This window comes from Electrophorus electricus, chromosome 10, assembly GCF_041902795.1.
Source record: "Electrophorus electricus isolate QZ-2024a chromosome 10, ASM4190279v1, whole genome shotgun sequence".
Lineage (NCBI taxonomy): Eukaryota > Metazoa > Chordata > Actinopteri > Gymnotiformes > Gymnotidae > Electrophorus > Electrophorus electricus.
Window position 1 is genome coordinate 18,890,374 of NC_137506.1, and position 17,035 is coordinate 18,907,408.

The 17,035-nt window shown below is 38.3% G+C and overlaps 3 protein-coding genes across 4 annotated transcripts in view; 1 reads left to right on the forward strand and 2 right to left on the reverse strand.

Moving 5' to 3' along the window:
* Positions 1-658: 658 nt before the first annotated feature.
* pcare1 (photoreceptor cilium actin regulator 1) lies at positions 659-8,752 on the reverse strand. Its single transcript, XM_035533100.2, has 2 exons — positions 3,925-8,752; positions 659-2,486 (listed from the first exon to the last, which is right to left on the reverse strand). The coding sequence occupies exons 1-2, from the start codon at positions 7,218-7,220 to the stop codon at positions 2,363-2,365; spliced, it is 3,420 nt and encodes a 1,139-aa protein (XP_035388993.1). The 5' UTR covers positions 7,221-8,752; the 3' UTR covers positions 659-2,362.
* A 222-nt stretch (positions 8,753-8,974) lies between these two features.
* LOC113583923 (G-protein coupled receptor family C group 6 member A-like) lies at positions 8,975-16,009 on the reverse strand. Its single transcript, XM_027020556.3, has 7 exons — positions 15,781-16,009; positions 12,465-14,480; positions 12,009-12,297; positions 10,903-11,631; positions 10,534-10,749; positions 10,292-10,409; positions 8,975-10,191 (listed from the first exon to the last, which is right to left on the reverse strand). Exons 2-7 carry the CDS (start codon positions 12,656-12,658, stop codon positions 9,089-9,091), a joined length of 2,649 nt encoding a protein of 882 aa, XP_026876357.2. The 5' UTR covers positions 12,659-14,480; positions 15,781-16,009; the 3' UTR covers positions 8,975-9,088.
* The window catches only part of zgc:103755 (CAP-Gly domain-containing linker protein 4), a 32,242-nt gene continuing 30,654 nt past the window's right edge, over positions 15,448-17,035 (forward strand). Inside the window, exon 1 of one of the 2 annotated variants that reach the window (XM_035532545.2) lies at positions 15,448-15,599. The gene's annotated coding sequence lies outside the window, so the exon portion shown is untranslated. The remainder of the gene's footprint in view (positions 15,600-17,035) is intronic. The other variant, XM_081721160.1, reaches the window with a different exon arrangement.

Consider the following 17,035-nt stretch of genomic DNA (forward strand, 5'->3'; position numbering starts at 1 on the left):
CTGCACTGTTACAGAGGTTTTCACACATGTTAGTGTCACTTACACTTTGAGAGTGGTATGCGTAGCAGCATATCCAGCCTACAGTAGTCCTAAAATACATTGTAAACAGTGGAACTCAAGTATCCAGCCAAAACTGGTCCTCAAATATCCTGTCAGCACTGATTCTCAAATATCCAGTTGACACTGATTCTCAGATATACAGCCAACAATGGTACTCAAATATCCAGACAACAATGGTCCTGAAATATTCAATCATTAGCTGTCTTCAAACTAATTAACACTTACAAGGTGTTTCTAATAAATTGGCAAGAGAGTGGAAACTCAATTACATTAAGTCTTACTGAAGTGTCAGTACTTGGTCCAGTTACTTTCAAAATACTCTAAGGAAACTGCGTGAACTATTCTTTGTAGAAAGAACTCTATAAAGCCTTAAGAATGTAAGTTCACTCATGTGTAGACTGCAGACGTGAGTAGTTGTTATATTGCATAAAGAGGCTACACATGTATCACTGAATAGAGATTAGCACAGACATCAGGTCCTCAAGAAGGCTATAAATGCATATTATATATATATATATATATATATATATATATATATATATATATATATATATATATATATATATATATCTTTGGGTTGAAGAAAACTCACATGAAGTCCTTGTCACAAATCACACTGAATGCTATTGATGGGTTGCGTTTAATTTAAATAATTAAAACACTAACATTATTAGAATGTGATTTGGAGGTAGTACAGATCATTTAAACTATTTAGAAACACAACAAAGCATCAAACCATGAGCATTACCTGCTTGTTCAAGTCATACATAGTGTACAGCACAGCATATTTCCTTAGGCAAGAGCGCCTCTTAGTGGACAGAAAGCTGCACGGCAGAGGAATGTTTTCTGATGCATTTATGCTCAAAACGTTCATCCAGTCAGACAATATTCTCCAATATTCTCAACATTCCTCAGTGCAAGAGCAAATCAACACCTCACAAAGTCACACTAGCAACACTGCAAAATATTTTTGCTTGGGAATCTTCCTCCTTTTCTTCCCTGCTCTTTTTCCAGCTGTTTTCTATCTTTTTGGATGACCCTACTGTTACTGAGTTCATTAGGTTTTTGAGTAGATTTACAATTCTCGTCTTCATCTACAGAGTGCTACTCATCACATCTACATGGAAATACTCTGTGTGCTCCTGGCTCATGCTCCTCAACATTTGTCTCCCGTCCAGACTAATTGCTTCTTCTAGCCAATATTTGGACTTTTTGGAATTCATTGTACCTTGTACTTTGTAGGTTTGCTGTTATTTGAGAACCGAACTCTTGCTATGAACATTTTCCCCTTCTTCAGCCCTGTAGGAACAGCCATAGCCATGTTACTACCATGTTAGAGAATGCTCTGTCCCCATGTGTGTGTGTGTGTGTATATATATATATATACACACAGTATAAGATGCACATCTAATGAAGAGGCAAGTGTATCTAGATCTAAAACAGGTGTTTCTAACACAGGTGCTAGTATTTAATATATAGTGTATGCATAAGATCAGTATATGTACTGAGCTTAGCACTATTAGATGACTACTTACTCTGACAAAGTTTTTGTAGACTGCAAGGAACTATAAGCAATTTGGCTTGGACAGACTGGATGCTGTGGGCTGAGTGTGACTGTTGCTGCATTGAGAAGGGCAAATAAAGTCTCTGCCTACTCCCAGTAGAATACTGCAAAATGGCAAGTGTCCAGGTGTAAATCAGGTGTAAATCAGCTAATGCACATTTCCAGCTAATGCACATGTTTGCATGAGAACAGAGCTTTACATCAAAAATCAAAGCAAAAGTAATCTAATCATAAGTAATGTGGAAGATGCCAAAGCCTCAAAAGCAGTGAATGCCTGTTAGGTCCGGCATGAAATATGCTTAGCATTGTTGTTGCTGTTGTTATTGTTGTTGTTTCCACTTAAAATAACTGGCAATGTAGAGACTTATTAAAAGTAAAAAATAAATCATGATCATGGGTTTTGTAGATTTACCTTTATTTGTAAAACAAATAAAAATGCAATGTCCTTCATAAAGATTAAAACTATAAATATAATTAAAGTAAATAAATTATACTATAAGTATAATTAAAGTAAATCATGGTCCATTTATAGACTTTGTATATAACAAATAAGCAAAATACAAATAAAATTCTCCACTGTTCTAAAATATCAGTGACTTTTTTTTTTAAATGCAGTGGAGGGTAAAATGAAGTGCACACAGTAAAGAAGCTTACTTGGAATAAGTCATTCCCAGTGGAAAATAGTCTTAATGCCAGCTAGTCTAATCCATAATCCTACTTGGCCTGTCCTCAGGTCTGTTATTCACGTTGTAAGGCCTGACCCACGATGCACAGGTCTGGGTGTGAGGCAGATCGCGTGGCTCTTCTGAGTTCTGTTGGCTCATTCCAGGCCCTGCCCTCTCTGGTTGGATCATGCTCTAACCTACAAAGATATTAGCATAAAGTTATATTATAAAACTTATAAAACTGAGACATAGTGACCTGTGCTAGTTAGCAGTCATCAACAGCAGGCAACTGGGATCTCACTTATAAGGAATCAGCAACTTTGCCATACTCCTTGATGCTGTTACACCCCTGGCTGCTGCCCTCACTTCCTGATGCGCTCCGGTTCGGGATTTGGATTCTGCTGTCTCATTACTGGCTCCTCCCTGCCAATCAAGTTGGCCTATATATGGACCTGGCTGGAAGACTGAAGACAGCTTCTTGTGGTTTGGCTTCTTATGGTTCAGCTTCTTTAGCTCAGACATTTGCTTTTTTTTTTTTTGCTTTTTTTTTTTTTTTTTTTTTTTGGTAGACATCTGTTCTCACTGTGGCCCATTAAAATAATGTGACATAAAATACGAAATACAGACATGCTGCCGAAAACAAAACACTTCTTGAATATATATGAACATTTTTACACATCAAATCCTTGATCTAATTAATTACATATTCTAATTGAATTTATTTTTAAACCTTATTCCTTATTAAGACATTTCAACAACACTTTAGTAGTGGGAAATAAAGTCTAATTATAAAAAAGAAATTGAATTAAGATTTAATATGCTTGGACAATCCTGCCCAAACTGATAGGTGCTGAATATATATTCGACATGTGGGTGCATTTTTCTTATGGGAGCTACACAATTGTCAGCTGTTTAGCACACATACTTTAATTTTAATATTTTATTACCTGTTTCACAATGAAGTGTAAACAAGTTCCTCTACATATTTTAGCTTATGTGATCCTATTTTTTTGTTTGTTTTTATTTAGCTTTTGTTTGAAATGACAATGGATTCTTTGAGTCATTAAATGTGAATATGTTGAATATCTTGCTTAATTTTATTTTCACAGTAGTAATTGTATTTTCTGTATCACTTTCTTTGTATTTACTTTAGCCATTTAAAAGTTTGTTATCTGTTAACATCGTCTTTACAGCCAGCATTTTCTAATAATGAAAAGCTCTAATTATACAGGCCGTACTGCTATATAAGTTGACCTCACCCTAAAAGGTGAGTGGCATTTACTGAAATAAATTAAATAACAATTAGATTAAGAGTTAAAGTATTATGGAAGAAACTATTAAATGGCAGTCCTCTGCTTTAATATTTTAATAATTCAAGTCTATAATTAAGTAACAAATTACTGACGTGACCCTTTTATCAGTGTTTTAGGTGAACATTAAGAGAAAATATTGAATGCATGATAATAACAAAACTAATACAAATTTGTTCATATATAGACAGAGAAAGAGCTAAAGAGACAGAAAGCAAAAGAGATGAGAGGCTGTAGATAGAGTGACTGTACCACAGGAACATCTATGTATATATAGAAACACATCAATTGCTATACTTCAGTCATTAAGGTATGCTAAACTCACCCCTGGGTGCTAATGGCAGGCTCACTTCCACAAGTCTGTGCAATAGACATGCCTGGTGCCCTGGTTGGAGCATTGGGTCTCCTGTCAGATTGGCTGCGCCTGATGAAAGACTGGGGCCCTTGCACAGACACAAGGTGCTTGCAGCACTCACCCCATGGGCGAGGGAGGACGTTGCTTCCAGTGGAAGTCCATGCTTGTGGAGGCTTAGGTACAGGATAAGGCTGTGCCTTAAACAGTGACGATGAGGCTGGACAAAACACTGAACGAGCATTGCTAAGCCCTCTTGAAAGAAGGTCCTCAGTCCTGTTCTCATGAGACATTTGCTGCACTTTTGGTGAGGCAGGAGGAGAGGGTCCCTTAAAGCGGTAGGTGACTCCAGACATGGAGCCAGGAGTGACCTCTTGCTGCACAGCAGGTGTAGCTGGAAGTGTCCGTTGATTAGCTGCTGGGGGTGTAGGAAGCTTGCGAAATGTTGGTGAACTTGAAAAGCTTTGGGGAACTGCATGTTTTTTTAATACAGGGGGACTAGGAAGTCTACGATGTGGAATATGTCTTGAAGGAACCATAAACAGGCAGACAGGCAGACTGGGAAGTGGTTTACTTCCAGCTACTGAAGTGCAAGGCACCGTTTCAGGGGTACATTTTTCTTCTACATTGTTTTGATGAGGAGATTTGAAATTGCCATTTTCGGCTGCATTTTGAAGTGACAGAGAGTCAGTGGAGTGTTGCAAGTGGATGACTTTCCGAGCCTGTTTGTAAAGGGATGCAACCTCCCCGTCCTCCAGAACTATCATAGATTTGGAATCAAAGTCGCTGTTCTTAACCATTCCATTATGGTCATGGAGAACACTATGAAAAGACAACATACTAAGAGAGCTTTTTTGCATATTTGCCTTGCTAGGCAGGACTGTAACAGGCTGGATAGAAGCACAGAGTCTTTGAGACATGCTAGTCCTCTTTGTAAAAGTTGAACGGCCCCTTCGGGTTATACTCTCATCTGTTTTGCTGGCCTCTGCATTTTCAAAGGAATTATCCATCAGGACCTCCAGAGCAGGTGGTGGGAGGTTGTTCATGTCAATATCCTCCATTTTCTCAGAGTTTCTAGATTCCCTTTGGTTATCTGAGTTGTCATTTTCATTGTAGACAAACGTAAATGCCCCCCCTAACCCTGGAATGATAGGAATGCCACACTTCCTGATCCCTTTAAGAGTTCCAAGATCCTTTACTCTGTCATTAGTCTCCTCCACCCTCTGACTAAAGGTGTCGATTAGTTTTTTCACTGAATTTCCTCCCTTAAACAGTCCTAAGGTTTGTTGGGGTGATGGTGGTGGGCTTGGAGTGGGTGTTGACTTCAGGTGTCCCTTAACAGTTTTATATTTTCTCTTCTTTTCCTCCTTCATTTCTTTCCCAACATCCTTATTCTCTGTAACCATTTTTACAATAACTGTCTTTCCATTTGAAGATGGGAGTCTACTGTTCACGTGACGTAGTTGAACAGGTACATTGGGTGAACCAGCTGATATTGGCTGTCCTTGTGTTTGCTTGTAAATATCTTTTTTTATATGTCCTGTGGCCTTTTTCATTCTCGCCAGTCTCTGGTTTAGTTCTTTTTGCGTCCTTTCCAGTTCAAGCAGTGTAGAATCTTCAGCCTTACTACGAAGGGATTCTGCTGATTGTGAACGACACTGTTTAGTAACTATGATCCTTTTCTTTGAGGACTCAGGAGTAGCCGACTGTGGCCTTTTGGGGGTTCTCTCCCCCTCGTCAGTCCACTGCTTGTCACTGACCTTTGAGATTCCAATCTTTGCCTTCACTTCAGAGTGTTGAGGGGGAACAAAGTGAATTCGGTCACTGATAGCATCTTTCATCTTTAATGTCATTTCTACATTTTGCAGGTTCTCTATTCGCTTTACAGGCAGGTTCCAGGGTTGATGGCAGTGGTCGAGAAGAGAAAAGCTTGATTGCATCCTGGTTTTACCTTTGCAGTGTTCTTCATCACATCCATTTTCATTTTCCTCTTGAAATTCCTCTCCCACATCATCATCCAAGAAAGCAGAGCCAAACAAAGATTCTGTGTCCTGTAATTCTTTACCTGTAATGATACAGGTGGAGTTTAGGGTAGAGAGAGATGTGCTATTGCTCATATTTTCTGTGAATTGTTGTCTAGGTGAACCCTGAGGGCTCAGTATTGAGTCTCCAGGGTTGTGAGGAATTGTGTGACTGGATGCTGTTGACTCACTGCTTTCCCTGCGGCGGTGCTGCCTATCAAACCCTGCCAGAGACTCACTCTCAGCCCCAAAGCCGCTGTCTTCACTGAACAATGTTGAATCCTCTGGCCCAGGTCTCTGCAGTGAGGCAGCTTCAATCCTAGTGAGCAACTGCTTTAGGCTAGCGTCAGCTGCACGTTTAGCCTTCAGTTTCTCCTCCAGGACTTCACATATAGATGAAAAATAACTGATTGCTTCTTCAAGGACTACATCTGCAATCCTACCCACCGAGTGTCCGACAACACGCATTCTCTGTACAGTGTACTGAAGTAGCTGTTGTAACAAATCAGGTGGTGGTTCAGTGGAAGTGGGTCTTCTTGATGAGGAAAGGTTTTTCATATTGGAAGGCCAAGCCAAATGTTCACCATTTACTTTTAAAAGCTTCTCCCCTTCGTCAACCAATTCCTGTAGTCCTTGATTTATCTCCTCATAGCGCAGGGCCATGAATGCCACCATGGGTTGCAGAGAAAGTTGCGTCTGGGTGGCATGATCTAGTAAACCCAAAATTATTTCATACCTAGCAATACTGGGATTGAGATATTCATATGCTGCTTTGTGGGCTTTCACAAGTGGCTCAGGAAACTCCACCTTTTCCTCAACAGTGCTTCTTTTTTCTTTTTTCTTTTTGTTTTGATTTGTATTTTTCAACCCGATTTTTGACCTCCTTGTACCCCTTTTCTGATTTTTCTTTTCATCTGTTTTTTCTCCATGTTTCTCTTTTGTATGGGATGATAAATTAATTACACTGTCTTGTATGACCAGTTTTGCTGGGTTAATTGTTGCTATTGCTGGTTCATCTTCTATATTTTTCTTCCCAGAAAAAACAGAAACTGTAGTGGCATAAATGTTCAGTCTTTTGTCTCCTGCTGTCTTCTCACAAGCTGTTTTGTCTCTGCTTGGGTTTCCATGTGCTCTGTTGCACTGTAAGTCTGCTGGAAATTCCTTGGTCCCAGGCAATAGTGTCTTGTCTTTCTGAAGTGGTCCTTGTGATCCACTGCAGTTATTCCGCCTTGACGGGGAACAGCCCATTTCAAAACAAGCTCTGTCTGTTGTTTTTATAACTTGTATAGAAATCCACAATATAGAAATCCATTTGAAATAAGGATGGTGTAGAGCCTTATGTGACGGCTGTACTCGACAGCTAATGACCAGGCATTCTTTTGCACTTGACAGCTTCTTGGTCTCCTTTAAAACCAGTTCCACATAAAAATGAAAATTCAGTAGTGTCACATAGTCACTTGTCTTTATAATACTAAAAAAAAAGTTTTAAATATTAAATAAAAGGGATTCATTCCTTCATGAAATGGACTAAAAGTATCAACCAGTCTATGCAACAAGGTAGCGCACTTCTGTACCTTGTGGAGGACAAACAGCTGAAAGGATTAGAGCAGATTTGAGTGTAGTCTCCAGGATGCACATATGTCATGTTACAGCAAATAAAACCCATACACTTGCAAGACCTTAAGCTCATTAAGGTTATAAGGCTTCTTTTTAGGTGTATTTCATTGTGCACACCAGTTTGCCTCTTTTATTGCAAAGCATGTAACAGAGACGTTTACACAAAACAAAATGTTATTTAGTAAATTACATCTTAGTAAAATGCTGTATGTTCATAAACCTTTCCAGATATATTTATCAAAAATTACACCAAACACAGTATATTGTTTAATTCACTGGGACTAAATCTAGAGGTCTTAACATCATCAGTATGTTTTTCATTCACTGAAGTCTTTCCGAGCTCTAGTACTTTCACTGTGGAATTACAAAATGACTGGAGCTTTTACCACAAATCCACTGAGTCACTTGCCCTACCTGAATATTGAAGTTAAGCCTAGTGCATGTGTACTGTGGGAAAACCACTAACTACAAGTAGTAAGTACAATAGTGCACAAGAGAAGGGGAATTTTGCACATATTCCTGCTCCTCCTCCCTCACTGTGTTTACAGTCCTTCCTTTGTTCATTGAATGGATTAAGTTTCTTTTAATTTACAGAAAAAATAAGACATTGCATAAGCAATTCAGATGACTTTACTACTTTTTTTTGCAGATTTGAGTCATTGCGTTTGTTTTTGAATCATTTAATAGATTCTATTTTAATCACTTGTCTATATGTGAGATTGTGGGAAGGAAATCTTGATTTTTTGTTTTGAAAGATGTTGCTTATACTTAACTAGCTAACTCACAGGTGAGTGTAAATTTGGTTGTGTGCATGCAAAGCAGGATATTGAGGTTGTGCAAAGAATTATTGTAATCTCTATTCCTGTAAATCATGTGATTGGCACTAGGCAAAAAACCCCCATAATCTTTGGGTTTTCATTAGCCTCATTCTGTTGACGTCACTCAACTCACATTACTTTTACTCTCTGTCAAACATGACAAAGTTCTTCTTACTCCTATTTTAGTACAAAATATCCTATAGTTGGTATACTCCTAATTTACCTTCCATTAGAGCTAAATTAAGTTATATTTATGTTTAATTTTAGAACAATGTGGTTCTATTGCTTGACATACCACAGAGAGAAAGCTGAGAGAAATTTATAAATACAGGTAATGGCTTTACAAGTAAGGATACATTTATAGAACAAAGGAGTAATGAATGTAAATAAATAAGACAAGTCATTTGCATTAGAACGGTGGGTATGTTTTTAAAAAAATATTTTTCTATTATTTTATATATGTGTGTATATATATATATATATATATATATATATATATATATATATATATATATATATATATATATATATATATTACAATTACAGTTATGCCTTTTAAAACATAATGTCATTTGATATCCTAAAAGAGTGACTATAATAAATAAATAAGGAACATAGACTTATTTTCATAGTAAACCACTATAATCACTAAGGCACCGAGATTTTAGGCAGAGATTACTTTTAAACAGACCTTCGGTGATACCTTCTATGTGTGATGGGCTGATAATTACTGAATTTCTTATCCATGCTATGTATAGTATGTCCTATGTTGCAAACACCAGTATCACCAGAGTTCACTGTACTCTGTGATGATGCCATCTGTAACACAGTCGCTGAATGTAAGGACATAACAGTAGAGTGATAGATGCCTGAGTCAATTGACGATCTTGTACTACATGCTTGTGCAATATATGCCTCAGTAGTAACTTCGTCTTTCTTTTTGCAAAGAGCCATGTACCACTTGGGCACAAAATGAAAAAATATAATACCATAAGATGAAACTAAGATAGCTGCAGCCTGAATGGAGTATCGCTCTGGGATTTTAGCCACATATATTGGTGTAAAACAAACCCACACAAACAAGTATATTAGCATGCTGAGAATAATGTGTCCAGTCTCATTGAAGCGATGAGGGACCTTCCTCCCCCTGAAAGCCAGCACAAAGCAGATGAGTGCAAGCATAGCAATGTAACAAAGCATGAAGGCGAAGCCTATGCCAGAACCTTCTTTACACTGAAAATTGATCTCCATAGCACTTGGGAAATCTGTGGTGTCCATCGCAGGAGAATCAAAGATCAGCCAGAAGATGCAGATATGGGCTTGAATGAGAGTGCCAAAGGTGATAATAACTGGGGGCTTGTAGAACTTTTTCATACTGTGCTGGCGGTGTCGGGGGAGGAAAGCCACATAGGTGCGTAGGGCTTTCACTAGAATACATGAGACGGTGAGGGAGAAACCTAAGCCATAAAGGACTTGACGTGCCCTACAGATATGGAGATTGGGCTTCCCGATAAAGAGCAAGAGACTGCCAAAGCTAAGAGCTAAGCCTAGCATAATAAGAAGCATAATGTACCCACCAGCCTGTTTCATGACAGGACTCTTGCGGTAGAGGAAGTAGATAATCAGATTAACAAACAAAAGTAAAAATCCTGCTAGAACAAATGTTAAAACGACAATGGCATGCTTTCCATTCCACTCCCAATACAGTTCTGTCTTTGGCTTACAATATGTCCATCCAATTAAGGACCATGTGCCATTTTCACATGGAAGACAGCTCTGAACATCTGCAATAAAGACAGGAATTGAGTAACTGAATTTATGTACAGATGCATCACTAAAACTCATTTATAGCTCAATTATATATGCCTTGCATACCATACTCACTTGTATCATTTGAGTAGGTTCCCTCCAAACATTTTGTGCAGTTGTGGCAACACTGTGTTTTAGAGAGTTGTTTTGCTGTGCCAGGAAAGCAGACTTCAGAGCACAAGGAAACAGGTTTCTAAAAAATACATGAAGAAATAACTGATTTTTATTTAGATACTAAAAGCACATACACATACCTAGCTAGAGCCTAGAGCCTGATGTTCCTCCATAGTACAATATTTTAAGCATGTAGCACTCACCATACTGTTTGAATTATACCATTTAATAGCTTCTTTAAGAGTAAATTGTTTGTTCTCCAGATTGTAGTTGCCAGCAACTACAAAATCTCTCTGTCCACTGGACAAGTTTTGTACCCAGTTAATTAAATCATAGCCATTTACAAAATTTCCTGATGTATTAAAATAGAATGTCTGATTATCCACAGTAAAGTTGATATTTTTCAGTTCTTTGAGAAGCTGGGAAAAAAAAACAAAACATTTACCAACATTAAAGAATCCATATTTTGTATAACCTGTATGAATTATATAAATAGATTTATATAATTCTGTATGAAAATTACTGCATATCTTATCAATGAATCATATGCAATTTTGGCTTATATAGCTTACCTTCCAAGGTTGAAAGTCTTTTTCCCCTGAGCAGACAGTTTGGTTACAGTCTAAAATCTTCTTCAAGGCATAAGCAATTGACAGCACAGCCAGTCTGTCACCATAGGCTATGGAAATATCGACGGCTTCTGTTAAGTTTCCCTTGTTGTCCATTTGCTGATATTTTTGAATGAATTTGTTCGTAGCACCTGGGGGGGTAGACAACTTTTGTAGATACTCTTTAAAGCCAGGGATTGGGCCTGTAATGAAACTGTAACCAAAAATATTCCCTATTTTGTTGATTCCCTCCATTTTAGCAATGTCTTTTGACATTGACCAGCTATCACTGGCAATCCAGGTGCGTGATATATTTCTATGAATTATCTCTGTGAAGAGTTTTTTCACAAGCTCTTCTTTTAAGATAAGCAACACGACTTTGGCATTTGAAGTTTGGATGGTGTTCGCCACTTCTTGGATCCTGATGTTGATGTTTTGGTCATCTAGGTAATGTGGAAGTGTCTCTTTGAAGGCGGTGCATATGTTCTCATTCAATACATCAGTCAAAAAGCTATGCAGAGCACTTTGGCCGTAGTCGTCATCCCCATGGACCATACCCACCCAGTCCCAGCCGTAGTGAGCCATGAGTTTGGCCAGCGCTTTTGTCTGGTGGATATCACTGGGCACCGTACGTAGGAAGGCAGGGTAGCGCAGTCTGTCACTCAGCGTTTCTGCAGATGCACTTGTGCTTATCTGCTTAGATGAAATAAAAAAGTTACCGTCTGTCTCATTTTACACACACACACACACACACACACACACACACACACACACACACACACACACACACACACACACACATATATATATATATATATATATATATATATATATATATATATATATATATATATATATATATATATATATATATATATATATATATATATATATGTGTGTGTGTGTGTGTGTGTGTGTGTGTGTTTTAACCTTAAATATCTGATAAGGTGACCATACATTTCCATAGAATATTTCTACATAAAAAATCAGGTCTAGGTTGACCTCTGCATAGGAGCCAAGGGCCACATCTGTGAGCAGGCAGATATTGTGCTAATGTATGAATATCTCACCTGAGGAACCATGTAGAGGCTGAGAAGCCGAGCCACGATGAGAGATATTTCTGAGTAGCGGGCTCCAATTATAACTTTTACCCTGGGGTTCCAGTTGAGGTTGCAGGCGCCAGGTGCCATGCTGTTCTCAAACAGCATGTGCTCTGTGCTCTGAATGGCTTTGGAGCCATCACTGCATGTGTCACAAATGTAGTAGCCCAGGTGGACCCCTGGCAGGAAGCTGGAGTTATTGATAGTTTCAATGGTATGAATGACAGCAAGCATCCGTACAAATGATACCAGACAAAAGCTAGAAAGAGAGGGGGTGAAGGTGTTTTTAGATCAATGTATGACACACAGTCAACAAAACAAACCAAGAAATAAAAAAAAAATGTAAAAACATACATAATATAGATTGCAACAATGTTTGAAATGTTTCAAATACACTAGAGATTAAAGGCAAGGCAAGTAACTCACCTTGAACAGTTGTAGATCTCTGGCTGTTCTCGATTATACAGAGATTCCACTTTAGAATAGCAAGAACTGAGAATTCCTATCTGGATGTGTCCATCAGCCCAGGCTCCACACTTATCCACATCATAATCACAGCAAGTCCCCAAACTTACCAACAGGACAGGGCCTAAAGCCACCACATACATCCAAAGTGACATGCCACTCAAAAAGAATTAGAAATCACATTCAACCTTACAGACTGAGAATGAACTTTTGCAGCAAATTGGGCTGTTCTACTGGTTGTTATTTGAGACAACATAAAAAAAGAGTCACGTGTTTCACAACACCTTCAGTTGCATTTAGCCAGGAACAAAGAGATATGTGTGGGCATGTGAAGAGCATTTGTGGGATCCTTTCCTAGTTTAACAATGTGTATAATGGCAATTCACCTTGACTTTCACCTTTCCTCTTAATGATTAACATCTTTGTAAGGTATGGAAAGGCATTCACTTTGGTTTTCACCTTACTGTAAATGTTTAACATCTGTGTAATGTATAGTCTGCTTGTACCTGTAAGTAGGAGAAGGTGCTATTTCTATAACACGTACAACATACATTAAAGATACCAGGCCAAAGCTCCATAAAGAGCCTTGGGCCCGATAGGTAAAATGTTTGAGGACTAGATATTAAAACGTCCTGGGCCCTGGCCCCTTACATAGCCTGGGGCCTAATTATTAATAACCATTCACCAGTTGGATTACAAACAAAGGTATGGGAGAAAGTGGTGGTTAAACAGATCCCCACTCCCTCTTCCAGCTCTTCTCTTTTATCTTCAAGCTCAGGTCCTCTAGCAGAGGCCTGTGAGCTTGAGAGTGATGCATAATATCTTAGCTGTTCCCAGGACTGCACTCTTCTGGACTGAGATCTCAGATGTTGTTCCTAGGATCTGCTGCAGCCATTCTCCCAGTTTAGGGGTCACAAGCCCTAGGGCTCTGATTACCATAGGAACCACTGTTGCCTTCACCTTTCACTCTAGCTGTTCTTTCAGCCTTTGGTATTTCTTGCTATTTTTGTATTTTTTGATCCTGATGTTGCTATCACTTGGAATTGCCACATCTATCACTACAGCTATCTTCTACTGTTTATCCACCACTACTGTGTCCAGTTGGGTAGCCATTACCATCTTGTAGTCTGTATCTGGAAGTCCCACCTTTGGCCTTGAAAGTCCAACGTTGACCTTGGAACTTCCAGCCCATAATCAGCACAGATCTTTCTGTATATTATGCCATCCAATTGGTTATGGCACGGCTGCCTGCCAGCATCTTGCATCCTGCTGATCCTGCTGTTATATGCTGAATTGTGTCTGGGGCATCTTTGCACAGCCTGCATCTGGGGTCTTGCCTGGTGTGGTAGATCCCAGACTCTATTGATCTTGTATTCAGAGCTTGTTTCTGTGCTACCATGAATAGTGCCTCCATGCTGTGTAGACCACTACAAAATGATCAGTTTCTCTAGTTTTACAATTGACGGCTATGTGTTTGACCAGGCTAAGCAGTTTTGTTTTATTCTAAAAAACTAGCGGTAAAAATATTATATTTTAGAGCATGTTTTTTTAGGAAATTACTAATGGTCAAAATAACAAAACAGTTACAGAAATTTCAGACCACAAATAATGCAAAGAAAACAAGCTCATATTAATTTATAAACAACACAGTACTAATATTTCAACTGAGGATGAGTAAAGAAATCAGTATTTGGTGGAATAACCCTGATTTTTATTCACAGCTTTCATGCATCTTGGCATGCTTTCCACCAGTCTTTCACATTGCTGTTGGGTAATTTTACACCAGTCCTGGCACAGAAATTCCAGGAGCTCAGCTTTGTTTGATGGCCTGTGACCATACATCTTCCTCTTGATCACATTCCAGAGGTTTTCAGTGGGGTTCAGGTCTGGAGATTGGGCTGGCCATGATAGGGTCTTGATCTGGTGGTCCCTCATCCACACTTTGATTGACCTGGCTGTGTGACATGGAGCACTGTCCTGTTGAAAAAAAGAATCATCAGAGTTCTGTCAGAGCAGAAGGAAGTTTTCTTCCAGCACAGTTTTGATTCATGTATCCTTCACAAAGACAAATCTGCCCGATTCCAGCCTTGCTGAAACACCCCCAGATCATCAGCGATCCTTCACCAAATTTAATGCTTTTCATTAAAGAAGAGCTTTTTTCTAGCTTTGCACGACTTCAGCCCTGCCTCCAGAAGTCTGTTTCGAACCGTACTCGTTGTGCGATTCACCCCAGCTGCTGCATGCCATGCTTTTTGTAGGTCACTTGACATCATGTTACGCTTGTTAAGTGACATTCTAATGAGGTGGCAATCATCATGGTCGGTAGAGAGTCATTTTTGACCTCTGCTAGTCTGTAGCTGTTGTCCCATGTGTTTGCTGCTTGACTTTGTTCTTATGAACCATAGTTTTTGAAATTTTCAAGACAGAAGCAACCTGATGCTCACTGTTTCTCTGCCAGCAAAGCTTCTTTTCCTTGTTAAGAACCTTTCTTTTCAACTCTTTTGGCATGGTCTGTAGCTGTATTTTGACTACACTTATTATATATATATATATATATATATATATATATATATATATATATATATATATATATATATATATATATATATATGTGTGCACTTAAACAGCTGTCTGTTCTCTTGTACTTTACTAGAATTTTGAATATCTCTACATCTCTTACTACAATACACTGCAGTTACTCACTTGGAATGTTCCTCCATCTCACACACACACACACACACACACACACACACACACACACACACACACACACACACACACACACACACACACACACACACACACACACACACACACACACACACACACACACACACAGCTCTGAAGACGGGCCAGGGAGCTTTCTAGATTTGAGGACTGATGGAAGGCAATGACGCAGTGCATAAACAGCACCACTGTGTACCCGTCCATGGAATGACGTGTTTTTCGTCATCATCTCGGAAGTGAATGTGAACAAGCTGCTTGCAGAACACAACGTAACTATTAGGAGAACTGTCGGTTCACCATGACGATTGGGGCACTATCAGTGCTGCCCCCAACGAAAAAAACAGTGGGATTCCTGTGGATACCAGACAGGTATTTTGTCGCGATTATAACATGTTTAGAATTTTTCATACTGAGATTTTTTTTTAGAGATTTGAGACCGATTAGCTAGCTGGCTAGTTAGCGTTGAGCTAGTGTATGTTGTATGGTTCTTCAACTTCAGTCAACTGATTAAAGGATGATGCTGCAAGTGTAATGGAGTCAAACGGCTCACCTTAAAATAACACCGTCCTATATGTTTACAGCATGCGACGCCACTGTATCTGTTGATTGACATCGTCTTGTGGCATGCTGTGTGTCGTAGCTAGAACAGTTGACATGTTTGGTGTAGCTTCTCATACGTCGGTTATTAGGCCGTGTAAACTGTTAGTAGCGACTCCATCCATCCTCCAACACTATTTGTGTAGCTAATAGACTGTGCCTTGAACGACCAATGCTTTTTCACCCCTAGCAATGTTTACACACTTCAGAACCCAATATATGAAAGCAATAATTTATTTATTTAAAATTTATATATATATATATATATATATATATATATATATATAATATCTACCCTAAACAGACAGCTAGCAACATTAATAATAATAATAATAATAATTATTATTATTATTATAAAAGGGTATTACATAAAGGGTATCACATTTTTCAGGGCAAATGTAATGCACAGTAATTCTGCGGCAATTTATTTTTCAGTACTTGGTGTTGTGTGTTTTTTATTTATTTATTTTTTTTATTTTTGTTTACCTTCATATACTTCATCTATGATTTTGTACATTTAAGCTGTGTAAGCTTAAATAAGAACATGAGAACAGAATTGTCTCCAGGCCCTCAGTCAGACCAGGGAACCAAACACATCTAATAATAATAAATGTAACAAAACTAAAAACTTAAATAAATACAGGAAAAATACCATCTTGGTATACCTGGTAGGAGAGAGATTTGCTCATCTGAATTTAATCTCTTTAAAATTATTATAACAGCTCTCTCTCTCATCCAGTAGTAGCACTCCACGCTGCTCCAGGAAGACATCCACACACCCCTACCACCCCTTGTGAACGCATGTAAAAATTTGTCACAACTTATATGTATTAATATAGGGTTATAAAGGCATACTTTCATAGTTTTTCTTCCTTTTAACTTTTTTTTTTTTTATATAATTATCTGGCTTTATGGCCTAATGAACTGACCAATGGAATATGTTTTGGATGCACTTTTATAATAACCTCACTGAATAACTTTTTAAATCAATAGTTTGTTTTAGAGTGGTTTGTTTGTGGTATTTTTCTACTGCAAGAGTCCAAAATACAAGTGTAATTAGCTAAAAGTCATTAGTATATTTCCAATGTATATGACTTTAATATATTATCAAATCAGCAAAACTACTTACAGTTAACTTAGTATTCTAAATAAACATTTTAGCATACAACACTTACATAACAGATGCATTTGGTTGCCTAAGGCCTTTT